At 42.8% G+C, this 18335-nt stretch overlaps 1 protein-coding gene across 1 annotated transcript in view; it reads left to right on the top strand.

Annotated features, from left to right (window-relative positions):
• ZW10 (zw10 kinetochore protein) overlaps positions 1-12183 on the top strand; it is a 41955-nt gene extending 29772 nt beyond the window's left edge. Inside the window, exons 11-16 of the mRNA XM_066245001.1 lie at positions 826-897; positions 3525-3694; positions 4475-4605; positions 5570-5701; positions 7064-7266; positions 11870-12183. Coding sequence (XP_066101098.1) covers positions 826-897; positions 3525-3694; positions 4475-4605; positions 5570-5701; positions 7064-7266; positions 11870-11990 — 829 coding nt within the window. The 3' untranslated portion in view covers positions 11991-12183. The remainder of the gene's footprint in view (positions 1-825; positions 898-3524; positions 3695-4474; positions 4606-5569; positions 5702-7063; positions 7267-11869) is intronic.
• The last annotated feature ends 6152 nt before the right edge of the window (positions 12184-18335 follow it).

The raw sequence follows: 18335 nt of genomic DNA, 5'->3' as shown, positions 1-18335 counted from the left end.
TAGTTTTTAACAGGACAAACAAAAGCACAAGTACATTGCAATAGCCCACTTCTCTATTATTAAACCACAAAGGACAACATATGCAGCAAAAATAAAATGAAATAATCAAGTATTATAGTAATCATAGTAATAGTGTTTTAGGATATAGTAACCATAATGTATTTTTCTAAATATTTGTGGAATTCCTGTGACTTATTCAAGGTATAGAGTTTAAGATTCTCTTACATAGAAGTAAGTAAGTACACAGACCTCATATTTACTTTTTCTAAGTGCATTTGAATAGTAATCTTTAAGAATTCTAAGGCCAGATATAAAGGGCAAAAGAAAACTCGAGGTTAGATTCTATTCTAGAAATGTTGATTCATGTCCTTGCGTCGGGGTAAGGAGAATAGTGAAAGCTGAAAGACCGATACTAAAAAAACCAAGTGAACGCCTTTACTGGTGGCTTACCCTTTGCAGAGTTTGTCAGTGAGTAGGTACCATTTGCTTGAGGCTTAGCTCCATTTGTTACTGAAGGGGGGATACTCTGGGTGCTGACGGAAAATAAATTGATAAATGGGAAAAAGGCTTTGGGTTGAGTGCTGTTATTCTTAAAATCATTAAGGAATCTGGATTTTTAGGACTGTGCTCTGGGTTCGTCAGTACTGGTTGAGAATATATTTCTATCTAGATGAATGGTGTTTTTGGCAGTGACCAAGGCAGGTAGGTGTTCTCTCAATTTGTAGTTTTAGCTGGTGACTCTTACTTAAGGTATACTTAGTTTGAATTTTTTCCTCATTTTTGATATATCCTTACGCATTTCTGTTAAAACTGTTTTCCTCTTAGTGCTGTTCAACTTTTCTACTCAGTGAGGAATATCTTCCATCTGTTTCATGATGTTGTACCAACATATCATAAGTAAGTGCCACTGTTTCTTCTTTCTGTATAATGTATGTCTAAAATGTTTGTAGGTCAGGGTAAAACCAGTAATCTTATACTCCCACCAAAGATATTTTGCTTACTAGAAATGTTTGGTGTTTTTTTTTACAGAGAGAGTCAGAGAGAGGGATAGATAGGGACAGACAGACAGGAATGGAGAGAGATGAGAAGCATCAATCATCAGTTTTTTGTTGCGACACCTTAGTTCATTGATTGCTTTCTTATATGTGCCTTGACCGTGGGCCTTCAGCAGATCTAGTAACCCCTTGCTTGAGCCAGCAACCTTGGGTCCAAGCTAGTGAGCTTTACTCAAACCAGATGAGCTGTGCTCGAGCTGGTGACCTCGGAGTCTTGAACCTGGGTCCTTCCGCATCCCAGTCCAACGCTCTATCCACTGTGCCACTGCTTGGTCAGGCGCTTACTAAAATTTTTACACTGAAATGTAGTAAATCATTTAAAATACATGTTCGAAGGACACAGGTTAATATAGGTATTATAATCTTGCAGTATAATGGGTGAGGCAGATTTAAAACTCAGAAGAACTTTAGTCTGTTTTTGTTCACTTATTATGAAATTGTGAACCTTATTATTTTTGTTTATATATTTTTTGCTGTGCTTTAAAATTTTTCTTCGCTATTTAGTCAAGTAAAGGAAAAGAGAAAACATCCTTGGGTCAGCTAATAAATATGTCCTTGGAGATTTAGAGGCAATTGGCTTAGGAGTTCTGTGCTCAGAAACATTTTTTATACTGGTGTGAAGTTAGATTAACTTCTATATGATTTTGGAACTTTGTCCTGGATCAATGGTTTACAAATTTGAGTATGCCTCAGAATCACCAGGAAGCCTTGTTAAAATACATACTGCTAGATCTCATGCCCATTTTGAGAGAGACAGGAAGGGAGAGAGATGAGAAACATCAACTCGTAGTTGTGTTACTTTAGTTGTTCATTGATTGCCTCTCATACATGCCTTGACTGGGGGCTCAAGCTGAGCCAGTGACCTCTTGCTCAAGCCAGCATCCTTAGGGTCATGTTGATGATCCCGTACTCAAGCCAGCGACCCCACGCTCAAGCTGATGAGCCTGCGCTAAGCCAGTGACTAGAATTTTGAACCTGGGGCCTCAGCATCCTAGGTCGACACCACTGTGCCACCCCTGGCCGGGCCAATATTTCTTGATTCAGTATGACTGGGATAAAGCCTGGAAATTTAAAAATTTTTAAGATGATGCTGATGTTGCTTGTCAGGGGACCACACTTTGAAAACCCCTGTTTTACACTGGGTTCAACTTTGGCAGTATTTTAGAATCACTATAAAGCTTAAACAATATATATATATGTATATATATATATATATACATATATATATATATTTGCATAGGTCCTACTCGTAGAGATTTTGATTTACAGGACTGATTTAAGACTCACACATCTGTGGTTTTATAAAGCCCTATAAATTATTCTCATGTGTACCCAAAAGTGAGGACAACTGTCTTAGATTGTTAGTTTCTGATTTTGTGTATTTAGCCTAGCATTAAAAAATCAGCAAACCAGGAAGTATTTGAAAAACTGCTAGAGGAGATATAGCAGAAATACAGATAAGATCTCTTCCCAAGCTGGGTAGGAACAAAAATGTGTGTGGAAGACTTAAAGTAGTGATTTTTGATTTTGTATGAAAATTAAAATTACCTGGGCCTTGGCCGCTTGGCTCAGCCCAGTGTTGGCCTGGCATGTGGAAGTCCCAGGTTCGATTCCCAGCCAGGGTATATAGGAGAGGCTCCCATCTGCTTCTCCACCCTTCCCCTCTCTCCTTTCTCTCTCTCTCTCTCTCTCTTCCCCTCCCACAGCCAAGGCTCCATTGGAGCAAAGTTGGCCCGAGCACTGAGGACCTCATTCTCAGGTGCTAGAATGGCTCCAGTTGCAATGGAGCAACAGTCCAGATGGACAGGATGGGCAGAGCATCGCCCCCTGGTGGGCATGCCGGGTGGATCCCGGTCGGGCGCATGCGGGAGTCTGTCTGTCTGCCTCCCTACTTCTCACTTCAGAAAAATACAAAAAAAAAAAATTACCTGGGAAGTTTTTGAAACATAAATGGCCTAGCTTCTGTCAGAGGTTGTGATTTAATTTGTATGGATGAAGTCTAAACATCTATGTATTTTAAATTTCCTAGGACTCTAATCTGTAGCCAGCTTTGAAAACTAGTGAATTAGAAAATAATTCAGTGCTTCATTATATAAATGAAATAGGAATTTGGAGAAAGGGGAAGTAAATCTGCATTTCCATACGGATCAGTGTTAAATTTCAGGGGATTTATTATGTTTACCTATGCTAGGTTTCCAAAGAGTTGATGCAGGTAAACATCTTACTTACTCTTTCGCATGTGCTAATCACTGGGATAGCTTTATAGGTCACATTCAGGCAGAACAACTGCTCGCTCATTGAATGTGAGTGGGAGTGATGAGATGATATTTTGTTATATCCAGCATTTATAGAGTAGACAATGATGAAAGCCTAGAAATAATTAAAAGAGTAGTAACTTCATCAGCCCCAACTTCAACAACAGGTGATTTCTTTCTTTTTCTAACCCTCCTCCTACCCCTCCTGTACTAGGGAGAACCTTCAAAAACTGCCCCAGTTGGCCGCCATCCACCACAACAACTGTATGTACATTGCTCATCACCTGCTGACCCTCGGGCATCAGTTCAGGTTACGTCTCTCCCCTGTTCTTTGTGATGGCACTGCTACTTTTGTGGATCTTGTACCTGGCTTCAGGACACTTGGTAACTGATACCTTAAGTTAGTAAAGCATACTGATTATTCAGCTTCTCAGCCTGGCATCTTTGTAATTTATGAATGAAGCACTTACAAATTAAATGGTGGTCCTAAGCTGTATTGGAAAGTAGGAGGGCATTTAATTTGCAGGTGTTATTTAATGTTATAAAGTGAGTGCACTCTGGACGCATTACTTTTTCATTACATCATTTCATGGTGCATTCAAGTTCAGACTACGTTGCTGGTGTGCTTCCACCGCATCAGGGTTATGTCAGTGGAATGACAAATAAGATTTGTATTGTGAAAACCTCAAGATGGCTCCTTCATCTGCTACCTCCCTTAGCTTTACTTGGGATTATTAAAAATCAAGAGAAATGAAATGTGGGGTAAATCAATATGTTTACTATGATAGCCTACGAAAAGCAGAGAGTCCATATAATTCACTTAGCTTTTCAATTCCTGACTTTTCCCTTAGGTTTAGGTGTTGTAGAGCTATTAGAAAAATAAGTAGCTGCTTTCTCTATATAAGTAATTTTTTCTTACCTTACTCTGGACAAACTATTGGGAAGAACTTACTGTCCTGAAAGTGGGCTTGGAGGAGCTGGTTAATGTATTAGAAAATTGTCTCTGGTAACCATAGGGCAGCCCTATGATGTTGTCTAGCAAACAAGTGTTTTTAAGTTAAACAGAAGAGATTCATGGTACATGCTTCTCTCCTCTTCCACCCTAGTTTTTCAGTGTGTAATTGAACAACCTTTAGAATTCTTTATTCTCATTTCTCATCATAGGGACAGAGTGCTTTTTGGCCCAGATGCGGGCACAGAAAGGAGAACTTCTGGAAAGATTATCAAGTGCTAGGAACTTTTCAAATATGGATGATGAAGAGAACTATTCTGCAGCAAGTAAAGCAATCCGCCAGGTGGGAGGCTGTTGTTAGCTCTGGAATTTGTACTCTTAGATGTTCCCCCTGCCCCTTTGTTTTTTGGGTTGTTTTTTTTTTGTATTATTATTATTTTTTTTTTTTTGTATTTTTCTGAAGCTAGAAATAGGGAGGCAGACAGACTCCCTCATGCATCTGACCGGGATCCACCTGGCATGCCCACCAGGGGGCGATGCTCTGCCCATCTGGAGCGTTGCTCTGTTACAATCAGAGCCATTCTAGCGCCTGAGGCAGAGGCCATGGAGCCATCCCCAGCGCCTGGGCCAACTTTGCTCCAATGGAGCCCTGGCTGCGGGAGGGGAAGAGAGAGACAGAGAGGAAGGAGAGGGGGAGGGGTAGAGAAGCAGATGGGCGCTTCTCCTATGTGCTCTGGTTGGGAATCGAACCTGGGACTTCCGCACACCAGGCCGACGCTCTACCACTTACCACTGAGCAAGTCTGCCAGGGCCTGCCCCTTTGTTTTTTAAACACTGAAGAATATGTAGCAGGTTGCTTATTGGATTCCACATGACCCCCATTGGAAAATCTGTATACCTTACCTTTGACTGTCATTCGTGATCTTCCCCTACCTCCTACCCCCACCCCAGCAAGCCAGCTGGAGGCTGTCTTTCCGTCACTTACTCGTGTGACAGGGCATTAAGTCTGTCAGAGCAAATATTTAACTCATGAACTTGGATTTGGGAAATTTGAAATATTAACTTTTATCTTAATGCCCCTCTTTCCTATGTGATTTGTTTTTTAGTGCAGTTTTTCTTCTTCAGGTTTAGTCTGTTTTTCATCTATCAGGTGTATCACTAAGGTTTAATATTTAAGAAGCACATATATTTATTGATTACTTTACCTCACCTTTTTACAATGCCTTTGCTCTCATACAAGTGATAAATGTAAATCTGGAAAGAAGTTGCAACAATCTCCTATGTAAATAGCTGTACTCTTCTGGCAGGTACTGCATCAACTGAAGCGACTTGGGCTTGTGTGGCAGGATGTCCTGCCAGTGAACATATATTGCAAGGCTATGGGGACTCTACTCAATACAGCAATTTCTGAGATCATTGGCAGAATCACTGCCCTAGAGGTAAGAGCCATTAGATACCTCACCAGACTGATATGCATTCTTGTCCTAGATTGTCACTTTACTAAGAAAGTGTTAATGAAGTCTCATTTTAATAAATTCTATTTTATTATTTTTATTTATTTATTTTTGAGAGGAGAGATAGAGAGAGCGAGAGAGAGAGAAGGGGGAGGAGCAGGAAGCATCAACTCCCATATGTGCCTTGACCAGGCAAGCTTAGGGTTTCGAACCGGCAACCTCAGCGTTCCAGGTCGAGGCTTTATCCACTGTGCCACCACAGGTCAGGCAATGAAGTCTCATTTTAGTCAACACAGATGGTAGAAGAAATTGTTCATGTCTGACTCATTATACTGTTATTTCTTCATTTTTTGTCTTAATTCTGTCTTGCTCTAGAGACTTGCTAATCTCTTTTGTAACTATTGATATATTAACTATATAAGAAACTAGGGTTGGCCCTGACTGGTGGTGCACTGGATAGGGCATTGGCTCAGTGTACAGATGTTCTGAGTTTGATTCCTGGTCGGGGCACACATGAAAAGTGTCCATCTACTTCTCTCCCCCCTTCTCTCCCTCTTCCACTCCTGCAGCCAGTGGCTCGATTGGTTTGAGCATGGCCCCAGGTGCTGATGATAGCTTGGTTGGCCTGAGTGCATCAGCCTCAGGTGCTAAAAATACCTTGGTACTCGAATATCGGTCCCAGATAGAGTTGCCAGGTGAATCCTGGTTGGGGCACATGTGGGAGTGTGCCTCACTATTTCCCTCACTATCCCCTCTCTTATCAACTTAAAAAAAAAGGAAGTTTTATACTGTTTCTCCATCTGGCATCTGTGTAAATTATGGATAAGGAGGTTCTTGGAAATTGGGTAGTCCCAAGATAGGCTGTAAAGTATGAAGTCATATATTTATTTAATTTGCAAGTGAATTAAATAAGTTAATTTAGTAAAGTGAAATGCAGCCTCATACATGTGCCACTTTTCCAACACACTCCTACAGTTGAGATTATATGTGTGATCCTATACAAGTTGCCTGGCCTCTACTATCTCATGCTTCTAAAGCATAGATTGGCTAAATCGTATGTGTAATATCTCCTGCTTTGCAGCAAGCTGTGCTACATTTTGCTGGAGAAATGGGCTCTTTCAAGCAGGCAAACTAAATTACTAACAGTCTGTTGCAGCATATTTTGTGTGAGTCTAGCTTAGGAGTATTGTCAGAGAACTGATGAAATCTAGTGTCTAGGAAGATATGCTGAATTGGTTGGAAAACATCTTGCTGTAGCTGCCTGGATAACATGCACAAAAGACCTGCCTTTTCCTTACTACTAAGCTGGCCCAATTCTATTCTGTTGTATTCTGTTTGCAAAACCAGGACATCTCTACTGACGATGGTGATAGATTGTATTCCTTATGCAAAACAGTGATAGATGAAGGACCCCAAGTATTTGCACCTCTATCTGAAGAAAGCAAGAACAAGAAATATCAAGAAGAGGTTCCAGTCTATGTGCCAAAATGGATGCCATTCAAAGAACTGATGATGATGTTACAGGCCAGCTTGCAAGAAATCGGGGATAGGTAGGTAGAGGTACATAGCTTTTCACAGCCACAAGGAGTGTTAGTGCCATCTATAGCAGTGCTTTCCCCTCCTTTCCTCCCTTCCTGCTCTCCTTCCTTCCTTCCTTCCTTCCTTCCTTCCTTCCTTCCTTCCTTCCTTCCTTCCTTCCGTTCCCTTCCTTCTCTCCCTCCTCCCTCCCTTTCTCCCTCCCTTCCTTCCTTCCTTCCGTTCCTTTTCACAGCCACAAACAGTATTAGTGCCATCTATACCAGTACTTTCCCCTCCTTTCCTCCCTTCCTGCTCTCCTTCCTTCCTTCCATCCATCCATCTTCCTTTCTATCTTCCTTCCTACCTTAATGCTTTCCATCCCTCCTTCCCCCTTTTTCTTTGGTGTGGGCAGATTATTTAAGAATTTTTTTTACTTTTCAATTACAGTTGATCTACAATATTATATTAGTTTCGGGTATACAAAATAGTGATTAGACATTTGTATAACTTATAAAATTATCTTCTTGATAAGTCTAGTACCCATCTGATAGCATATATCAGGGGTCCCCAAACTACGGCCCGCGGGTTGCATGCGGCCCCCTGAGGCCATTTATCCGGCCCCCGCTGCACTTCTGGAAGGGGCACCTCTTTCATTGGTGGTCAGTGAGAGGAGCTTAGTTCCCATTGAAATACTGGTCAGTTTGTTGATTTAAATTTACTTGTTCTTTATTTTAAATATTGTATTTGTTCCCGTTTTGTTTTTTTACTTTAAAATAAGATATGTGCAGTGTACGTAGGGATTTGTTCATAGTTTTTTTTATAGTCCGGCCCTCCAGCGGTCTGAGGGACAGTGAACTGGCCCCCTGTGTAAAAAGTTTGGGGACCCCTGGCATATATAGTAGTTGTTATGTTATTCTCTATTTCTTAATGTTACCCAAGAAAGTTTCCTATTGAGTAGCAGTAGTTGGGGTCTTTGCATTGTTGATCATAGTGTGGGTCTCATTACTACTTTTCCATATTTGTTAACATGAAGACTTCTTGTTTCATATCATTGTGATCTTGAGCATGCTGTTTGGGATGCTGCACATAGATCTTGGTTTGTAAAAAGTATACCTTCTGACATCTAGATGAAAATTGTTGCCCATTTTAACCAACAGATAATGCATTTTAACATTGGCTTTGACACATTGGCATAGGGGTGACTGTTATTTGTATTAATCAATCTCAAACCATTGTTTGATTGACCAGCAGATTTTCTGTAGGGAATACAGTAGGTTTAGAGCAGGGGTCCCCAAACTACGGTCTGCGGGCCGCATGCAGCCCCCTGAGGCCATTTATCCGGCCCCCCACCGCACTCCCGGAAGGGGCACCTCTTTCATTGGTGGTCAGTGAGAGGAGCACATTGACCATCTCATTAGCCAAAAGCAGGCTCATAGTTCCCATTGAAATACTGGTCAGTTTGTTGATTTAAATTTACTTGTTCTTTATTTTAAGTATTGTATTTGTTCCCGTTTTTTTACTTTAAAATAAGATATGTGCAGTGTGCATAGGGATTTGTTTATAGTTTTTTTTTTATAGTCCAGCCCTCCAGTGGTCTGAGGGACAGTGAACTGGCCCCCTGTGTAAAAAGTTTGGGGACCCCTGCTTTAGAGATTAAGCACCACACACACAGAAAAGATTCACTTTTTCTTAATATAGTAGATGATGTTTTACCATCATCTGTTAACGTTGCTGTCCCAGTAACTATATGCTGTTTGTATCTTATATACTGAGTACGCAGAGGCCGTTGACAATGCACAGAAAGAATACATGTGGATTATTTACACATCTGTAGATGTTTTCATTGTCTTGGTAGATTATTAGCCAGTATGCATGCCTTGCATAGGGAGCTCCATGAATAGATCTGAAGGTCCACTTCCTCCTGTAGCTACTTATTTATCTGCTTTGTTGGTTTATTACAGATGCCTAGCTATATTAGACCTAGATGGGTCTGGATTCTTCTTAGCAGATACTGCTTTTCTAAAACAATATATTTGAGATTTCTACTTGAGAAAAATTGTGTCAAAATACCTCTAGTTTATATATATATACTTTTTATATAAATAAATTTTTATTTTAATGGGGTGACATCAATAAATCAGTGTACATATATTCAAAGAAAACATGTCCAGGTTATCTTGTCATTCAATTCTGTTGCATACCCTTCACCCAAAGTCAGATTGTCCTCCCTCACCTTCTATTTAGTTTTCTTTGTGCCCCGCCCCCCCGTAACCACCACACCATGTCTCTTAGTCTTGTTTTCATGTCCCACCAATGTATGGAATCCTGCAGTTCTTGGTTTTTTCTGATTTACTTATTTCATTCCGTATAATGTTATTAAGATCCCACCATTTTGTTGTACGTGATCCGATGTCATCATTTCTTATGGTCTAGCTTATATTTGGTACCAAATTTGTTTTATTTATTGGTTATTTATGAGTCCATAGTGGGTAATATTACAATACCTTTAGGGTAAGACTCCAGAGAGAAGCAGATAAGAATTTTTCTTTTGCTGTTAAAGGGCCCTCTTACAGCCTAGAATGATCATTAATTCTTTGTTACAAGAAAACTTATAATACTGGTATATCTTAGCTTGTTTTTTCCCCCTTCTGTCTAGGAAGATTATTTTGTTGTTCCAGAGATTTCAGTAAATACAAAGATAATAACTAATTGAGAAATTTCTTTTTAACTGAAGAAACTACTTCCAATCGTGTAGTTGAAACATTTTAAAAGTTATAAATCACACATATGAAAGAGTACAGTATATATAACATACACTCACAGTTAAAGAAAAAGCATAAAATAAATGTCCATGTACCTATTACCCAACTTAAGGAAATTTCACCAGTACCTTTAAAGACTCCCACGTACTCCTCCAAATTTATCCACCAGAGGTGACTGTCTTGAATTTTGTGTTGCTTCCTTTCTTTATAGATTCACCACAGTTGCACATAGCGCTAAACAATAAAGTTCAGACAGGCCTGTTTTTGAATTTTCTGTAAGTGGAATCTCCCATAGTAGGCTTCTTTTTTCAGTGTTACAGTTTTGAAATTCCTTTACTGTGGTGTGTGTAGCTGCAGTTCATCCTCTCTGCTGTGTCATGTCCTGTATACAGATGCTACATAATTCATGTGTCCTGCTGCTTCACATTTACACCAGTATTTGGTGTTAACAGACTTTAAAATGTTTCCTAATCAGTGTGAATTTTGCTCATTGTCATTATAATTTACATTTTTCTAAATTCTAATGATGTTGAGCATCATTTTTATTGATCATTTATTTTTTTTTCTATTTTAAATGCTTGTTTATACTTTTTACCCTTTATTCTAATGAATTCATTGTGATTTCATTATTGGTTCATGGAAGTTCCCTATGTTTTTTTTATTTGTATTTTTCTGAAGTGAGAACCAAGGAGGCAGACTGACTCCTGCATGGGCCTGACCTGGATTCACCCAGCAAGCCCACTAGGGGGCGATGCTCTGCCCATTTGGGAAATTGCTCTGTTGCTACCAAAGCAGAGAGCCATGGAGCCATCCTCAGCGCCCAGGCCAACTTTGCTCCAATGGAGCCTTAGCTGCAGGAGGGGAAGAGAGAGACACAAAGAAAGGAGAGGGGGAGGGGTGGAGAAGCAGATGGGTGCTTCTCCTGTGTGCCCTGACCGGGAATTGAACCCAGAACTTCCACATGCTGGGCGGACGCTCTACCCCTGAGCCAACTGGCCAGGGCTTCTATGTATTTTTTATACCAATTCTTTGTCAGTTGCAATTTGTTGCTTGTGGTTCACTTTTTTAAAATTTTATATTTATTGATTTTACAGAGAGAGGAAGGAGAAAGTGAGAAGTATCACTCATAGTTGTTTCACTTTAGCTCATTGCTTGCTTGTAGCTTGTCGTATGTGCCTTAACCAGACAAGCCCAGGGTTTTGAACTGGCAGCCTCAATGTTCCAGGTTGACACTATCCACTGCGCCACCACAGACCAGGCTTGTGGTTCACTTTTTAAAGTAGTAACAGTTCCTAGTACTATGTATAAACATATGAGGATGTCGTTATAATTGTCAAGTTCAAACAGGGCTTAGTAAGTATAGAATAAGGGAGAATAAGTTTTTTTTTTAAGTGAGAGGAGGGGAGATAGACTCCCCCATGCAACCTGACTGGGATCCACCTGGCAACCCATCTGGGGCTGACACTTGAACCAGTCGAGCCACTGGCTGCAAGAGAGGGGAGGGAGAGAAGGGGGAGAGGGAGGGGAAGAGAAGCAGATGGTCGCTTCTCACATGTGCCCTGACTGGGAATCGAACCAGGATGTCTGCACTCTGAGCCAACCCTCTATCCACTGAACCATGCGGCCAGAGCCAGGAGAATAAGTCTTACCTACCTAACTTGGTCTCTTTTTCTGTCTCCACTGATACCAATATGCAGCCAAGAAGCAGAAGAGGTGAAAGAGATTAAGTGGTAGGTCCATAAAGAAGGGGAAGGATGCCAGGATTGTTTTATTTCTAGTAAAACAAGCATTTGGTATCAAATACGCAATTTTATAATCTTGCTTATACTTTAGAGACATAATTCGAAATGGAATTTTGTGTTTTATTTTGCAGGTGGGCAGATGGAAAAGGACCCTTGGCAGCTGCATTCTCTTCCACTGAAGTGAGAGCATTGATCCGTGCCTTGTTCCAGAACACAGAGAGAAGAGCAGCTGCCCTGGCTAAGATTAAATAGCTGCATACTTCTGAGCAAGGCGTGTCTTGACTATGCATTCCTCTCTTGGCATAATTAGTTCTTTAAAGACTTTTTGGAATTATACATTGGTTTTCATGACCCAGTACATAATGGAAGTTTAATTTTATCTAAGAATGCCTTAACTCTTGGCCTGGGTGAGGCTTTATTAAAGAATTGGGTGTTAAGATGTCAAGTGAAGCACCTTAGCTTGTTGACTTTCTAGCCCCCTCCTTGATAAGAAACTACAGGGCAGCATTGCTTCATATTGCCTCCAGTGCCCTCTGGGAATTGTATGCATTGTCAGCATAGGCCCTGGCCTTAGGTCAGGGAGTCCAGGACATTCCAGGGGGGCTTGAAGGGTCAGGGTAAAGAATTTGTGAGCAAATGGGAGATATATTTTGGGAGGTAGGTGAACCATATTTGACCTTGCAGGAATTAAGAAAACTAACTTTCTTTAAAAATTCTTTCCAATGAATAATGGTTTGAAGGGTAAGTGTCTTTAAGAACATGGGAGCTTTGACAAAAGAGACCACATTTCCTTCTGTGCCATTCTTTTATTAACATTTAAGATTTTCACGGAGAGCTCACTGACTTTTTATCTTCTTCATAACAGTATCTGATAATTTGTGAGAATGCCTGGCATTCCAAGGACTTTTAGTAATAATTTTTGATACTTTTGCTATTTTACCTAAATTATATTTTTAAAATATTTTTTATTTTACAATTAGAGTTAACAGTGTTATATTTAGGTGCATAATAGTGATTAGACATTTATATATCTTACAGTGATCTTCCTCGTAAGTCTAGTACCTGACACCATACATAGTTATCACAACATTATTGACTATATTCCCTGCGCTGCACTTTACATTCCCTTGACTAATTTTATAACTGACACTTTCTTCTTAATTCCTTCACCTTTTTAATCCATCTTCCCAGCCCATCTCGCATCTGACTGTCATCAGTTCTCTGTATCTATGAGATTTTGTTTTGTTTGTTTGTTTATTCTGTTTAGATTCCACATATAAGTGAATTATGCTATTTGTCTTTTCCTGTCTGACTTATGCCACTTGAGCATAATACCTTCTAGGTACCTTCATGGTGTTGTAAATGGCAAGATTTCATTCTTTATGCTTAATTATTCCATTATAGCTCTCTTTATATATAGATATATGCCTATCTATATTTTCTAAATAAAATGTAGATAGCTATCTATCTATAGAGAGATACCATATCTTTATCTGTTTTGTCATTGGACACTTAAGGAGCTTCCATATTGTGGCTGTTGCAAATAGTGCTCCAGTGAACATAAGGTTGTATGTGTCTTTTCAAATGAATTAGTGATTTGGGCTGCTTTGGATAAATACACAGAAGTGGAATTTCTGGGTCGTATGGCTGTTCTGTTTTTAAAATTTTGAGGAACTCCATACTATTTTACAGTGCACCAATAGTGCCCAAGGGTTTCCTTTTCTGCACACCCTGGCCAACACTTGTTTGTTGATTTGTTGATGATAGCCATGGTGAGGGGAAGGAAGTGATATCTCATGGTAGCTTTAATTAGCATTTCCTTGGTGATGAGTATGTTGGCATCTTTAAGTATTTATTTATTGCCATTTTATTGTTCATATTTTTGATATATATGTTTTTTTCTTCTTAAAGAGGACCCTTTGGCATGCCTTGTAACACTGCTTTGGTATAATGAACTCTCTTAGCTTTTTGTTGTCCAGGAAGGTCTTTACATGCCCTTCGATTCTAAATGATAGCTTCGCTGGTAGAGCTATATTGGTTGTAGTAGATGGCTTTTCATCACTTTGAGTATTTCTTGCCAGTCCCTTCTGGCCTTTTAAGTTTCTGTTGAGAAATCAGCTGGCAGTCTTATGCGAGCTCCCTTATAGGTAACTAACTGCTTTTCTCTTGCTTTTAAGATTCTGTCTTTAACCTTTTGCATTTTAGTAATGCTATCCTAATTTGGCCTCCTTGGGTTCAGTTGTTTGGGACTCTCTTTGTTTCCTGGACTTGTATGTCTAGTTCTTTCACCAGGTTAGGGAAGTGTTCAGTTATTTTTTCAAATAGGTTTTCCATTTCTCTCTCTCCTTTAGCACCCCGGGATGCCAGTGTTGGTACGCTTGAAGTTGTTCCAGAGGCTCCTTACACTGTCTTCACTTTTTGGATTTTTTTTTTCTTTTTTTTGCTGTATTGATTGGGTGGTTTTATTGCTAACCAGTTAGGTTTTATGTCCTTTTTTATGCTTATTATTTCTTCTTATTTATTTATTTAAAATTTTTCTTTTTAAGAGAGACAGGGAGATGGAGACAGGAACATGGAGCTGCTCCTGTAGGTGCCCAGACTGGGAATTGGACTGCGGGCAGCTTCTGTGTTCCTGGACGACACTCCAGCTGACTGAGCCATCTGACCAGGGCTTTTTTTTTTTTTTTTTTTCAGAGAGACAGAGACAGGAGGGGAAGGGGAGCTTTCATTTGTTGTTCCACTCAGTTGTGAACTTATTGGTTGCTTCCTGTGTGTGCCCTGACTGAGGGTCAAACATGCAACCTTGTTTTGGGATGATGCCCTTAAACGACTGAGCTAACTGGCCAGGTTCATTATTTCTTTTTTGAAGTTCTCACTAAGTTCCTTAAGCATTCTTATAAACCATTGTTTTGCACTCTGTTTCTAGAAGAACTTCGCTTGCCTCCATTCTGTTTAGTTCTTTTTCTGGAGATTTCTCCTGTTTTTTCATTTGGGACATGTTTCTTTGTGTCTGCTCTTTGGCTGCTTCCCTGTGTTAGATTCTGTGTATTAAGTAGAGCTGCTATGTCTTTCAGACTTGGCAAGTGGCCTTGTGTAGTAGGTGTCCTGTAGGACCCAGTGGCATAGCCTTCCCAGTCATCTGAGCCATTGCCTGTGACCTGCCTGGAGCCACCCAACACAAGATATACAACAGTGTGCAAATGGCTGCTACATGTGCTGGGCTTGGAAGGGCCAAGAGGAGGCCAAGCTGTGAAGCCAGGCCAGTTCCTGTTAGTGCCAGCCTGAGACCACCTAGCAGTATGGATCTTGCTGACGCCAGACGCTGCTGCTTTGATCGATTTTAGGAATCTCCCAAGAATGAGCCAAGACAGGCCATATGTATAGAAAAACCACTGCCCACTGACCCATGAAGGGGTGACAAAGAGAGGGCTTATGTGCCCAGGAAGGAGGGGGCACTGCAGGGCATCAGCCTGCAAGACATCCAGGCAGGCCAGCCAGGAAGCTGCCCCACTGCCGAGATGGGGCCTGTCCCAGGCTGTCTAGGCTGTAAGAGGACTCGCCCAGGCTCTGCCTCTGACGGTCCCCAGCCAGCATTCGCTTTGCTTATGTCTACAGTGGACACTGCCCTGGTCAGCAGGGCTGCTATTGTACATCTCTCTCAAGTTCTCTGCTGTGAGGTCACAGGAACAAAGCCTGAGGCAACGGAGGCACACAACTCAGGTTTCAGAACCCCACGGTTGGGTCGGACTCGCACTGCGTTTTGGCAGCAATGAAGAAGCCAACCTCGTGTTTTCCTGTGGTACCCACGCCTCCCACTCATTTCCATGCCGTCTGCTCCTCACCTTCCTCCCTCCACCCCTGCCTCGTGCAGGGCCCCACGTTGGGCCCTGGGCCTCAGCCTGGCCCTTCTGCTTCCCCACTTGGTCCATCCAGGCTTGGTTCTGATCGGGGGCCCAAACACCTCTTGGCAGTGTGCAAGGCCTGCGGCCTGTCAGTCCTCTGGGGACCCTGGCTCCCCCAACCCTACCAGACCCCCTTCCCTCCTCTCCACCCTGTCCATCTGACCTCCCACTCTGTCCTTCATCTCTGCCTGTGACCTGCGCCCCCTCCTGGCCCTCCTCTGCTCTCCAGGCACCTGGGCAGATGGCAGTTTTTCATCCCCTCCTCCTCCCCTCCCCAGTTAGAACTTCCCACCATCTACCTTCCCTTGGGCCATCCTACAGACCAGGGGTCCCCAAACTTTTTACACAGGGGCCAGTTCACTGTCCCTCAGACCGTTGGAGGGCCGGACTATAAAAAAAACTATGAACAAATTCCTATGCACACTGCACATATCTTATTTTAAAGTAAAAAAACAAAACGGGAATAAATACAATATTTAAAATAAAGAACAAGTAAATTTAAATCAACAAACTGACCAATATTTCAATGGGAACTATGCTCCTCTCACTGACCACCAATGAAAGGTGCCCTTCCAGAAGTGCGGCGGGGGCCAGATAAATGGCTTCAGGGGGCCGCATGTGGCCCGCGGGCCGTAGTTTGGGGACCCCTGCTACAGACTGTCCCCAGGCCTGAAGTCCCTGTCAGAGGTGACCTAGACCTCCAAGATTCAGCATTCAGCCTTCTGGGCACAGGGGGCAGACCATGATGGGCAGCAGCCTCGGGTCATCCTGGTGGGCCCTCCAGCAATCCAGGAAGACCAGTCTGCACCACGAGTCCTCAGCCATCCAGTCTGGCCTATGTCAATGGGTGGATGCCCCACCTGAGGAGTGGTCTATGGGCTAAAGAAAATGGGCAAGCTCCTCTGTGTCTTCCCTTGGGCCCCTCCAGGCTCCCCAAGCCACCATTGGAAGGGACTGTCTGGGCTCGATGGACTCAACATTTTTTCCTGCAGGTCCATTCCCTTCCATGTGCCTGGTATATACTACACTCCCCAAACCAGCTTCCCTGGGACACAGTGTCTGGGGGTCCCTCTGGAAGTGTAAAGACTGCCTAGAGGGAGGAATGTGTCCATGGGAAGAGAGGTGAACCCTTGCTGTAAGGTATTGGGCCCTGGAGGCAGGGGGGGGGGGCTAGGAACTTGGTGGGGAAAGCTCCCTGTTTATTGTGGTCCTGGGCACTTGGCAGTTGCTGAGCTCTGCAGGTGTGTCTGGCTTTCATTGTCCAGGCAGGGGACAGTACCCTGTTTCTGCAGCATCCCTGGGGGCAGCCCTAGGCTTCTGGGGAGTGGGAATCAATTGCAGCTGGAAGGGAAGGCTGGCTGGAGGGGCCTCTGAGGCCTCGAGGCCTCCACACCCTCCTTCCCTCGCTTCCTCTCAGCCCTGACAGAAACAATGAAAGGCCCCACTGGCCATAAATTGGGGAACCCACATTTGAACTCTGCCCAGCTAGGCCAAACAGCTCCAGATTGGACAGCTGAAAATTAGCACGGTCCCCGAGGAAAGTGTGTCTTGGGAATGCTGACAGTGGAGGGAGGCCCTTTCAAGACTCAAAAACCACTGAGGGTCCACGGGTTACATCCTGGGCTGGCTGGGCTGACCACAGCAGGTGTGCTCAGGGTCCAGAATCATACTTTCTTTTGGCCCCTGCCTTCTTGCTGGTGAAGACCCAGTCTGCACTGGCGCCCTCCTCCAGAAAGCACAGCTTTTAGGGCCAGGGGAGCAGGATCCCTCCTGCTGATGGCTTGCTTTTTTACACATGATTACCAACTGAAAGCAGCCTGCCAGGAAGCCCTAACACTCAGCCCCACTTCTAAAGCCAAGAGCAGGTAGGGCATCAGGGTCAATGTGAGGACCCTTGAGTAAATCCCCTCTTGAGCGGTTAGCCCCCCCCCCCCCGCCGCACCCCCCACACACCATCTGCTCAGGACCTACCCCAAGTGGAGCCCTGTTCCAGGCACAGGCCAAAAGCCAAGTAGGAACCTGTTGATGGGTATTCAACTTCCACAGGCCTATCAGGCCGGGCCCCAGAGTCCGCACGCAGACTGAGGACAGGAGGACTGGCTCTCTCTGGGGCTGCCTCACTGCTTCAGCCCGTGTGCTGTCAGGGTGGGAGAGGGATCCTCACCCGGCTCCTGCTCGGAATAAGGTCCGTTCAGTCCCTCTGCCTGACGGTTTCACTCTTCTCCACTTGACTTGAGCCCCAAATACCTCCTGTCCATTCTCTATTTCTACACACACACACACACACACACACACACACACACACAGCAATTCTCCAAGTAAGGTATGGGTTCCCTTTGTCTACATTAGACCACATACTGTTGTGTACCCTTGGTCTCTCTTACTGATGGGATAAATGGACAATTTGGGCCCATGTGTCACTCATTGCCAAAACCCATAGACACTTGTGTTTTGGGGTCAAGAGGCCCTTCGTTCCCTTGCTCAGTGACCAAGAAGAGACCTCTGTGAATGACTGGGCTTATTTGAATGAGGTCGAGACTTTTGTGGCCCAGGGGAACTGGGCAGACTGGAGGATACATGCCTTTCCAACATGATTTTTTTCTGAATGAGCTAGGGCCAGACTGTTCAAGTTCAGCCAAAATTCATGAAACAGGTAGTTGCCAATAATTATATATGATATTTTTATGTAATATTA

This window comes from Saccopteryx bilineata, chromosome 1 (assembly GCF_036850765.1).
Source record: "Saccopteryx bilineata isolate mSacBil1 chromosome 1, mSacBil1_pri_phased_curated, whole genome shotgun sequence".
Classification (NCBI taxonomy): Eukaryota; Metazoa; Chordata; class Mammalia; order Chiroptera; family Emballonuridae; genus Saccopteryx; species Saccopteryx bilineata.
This window is presented reverse-complemented; position numbering and strand designations above follow the sequence as displayed.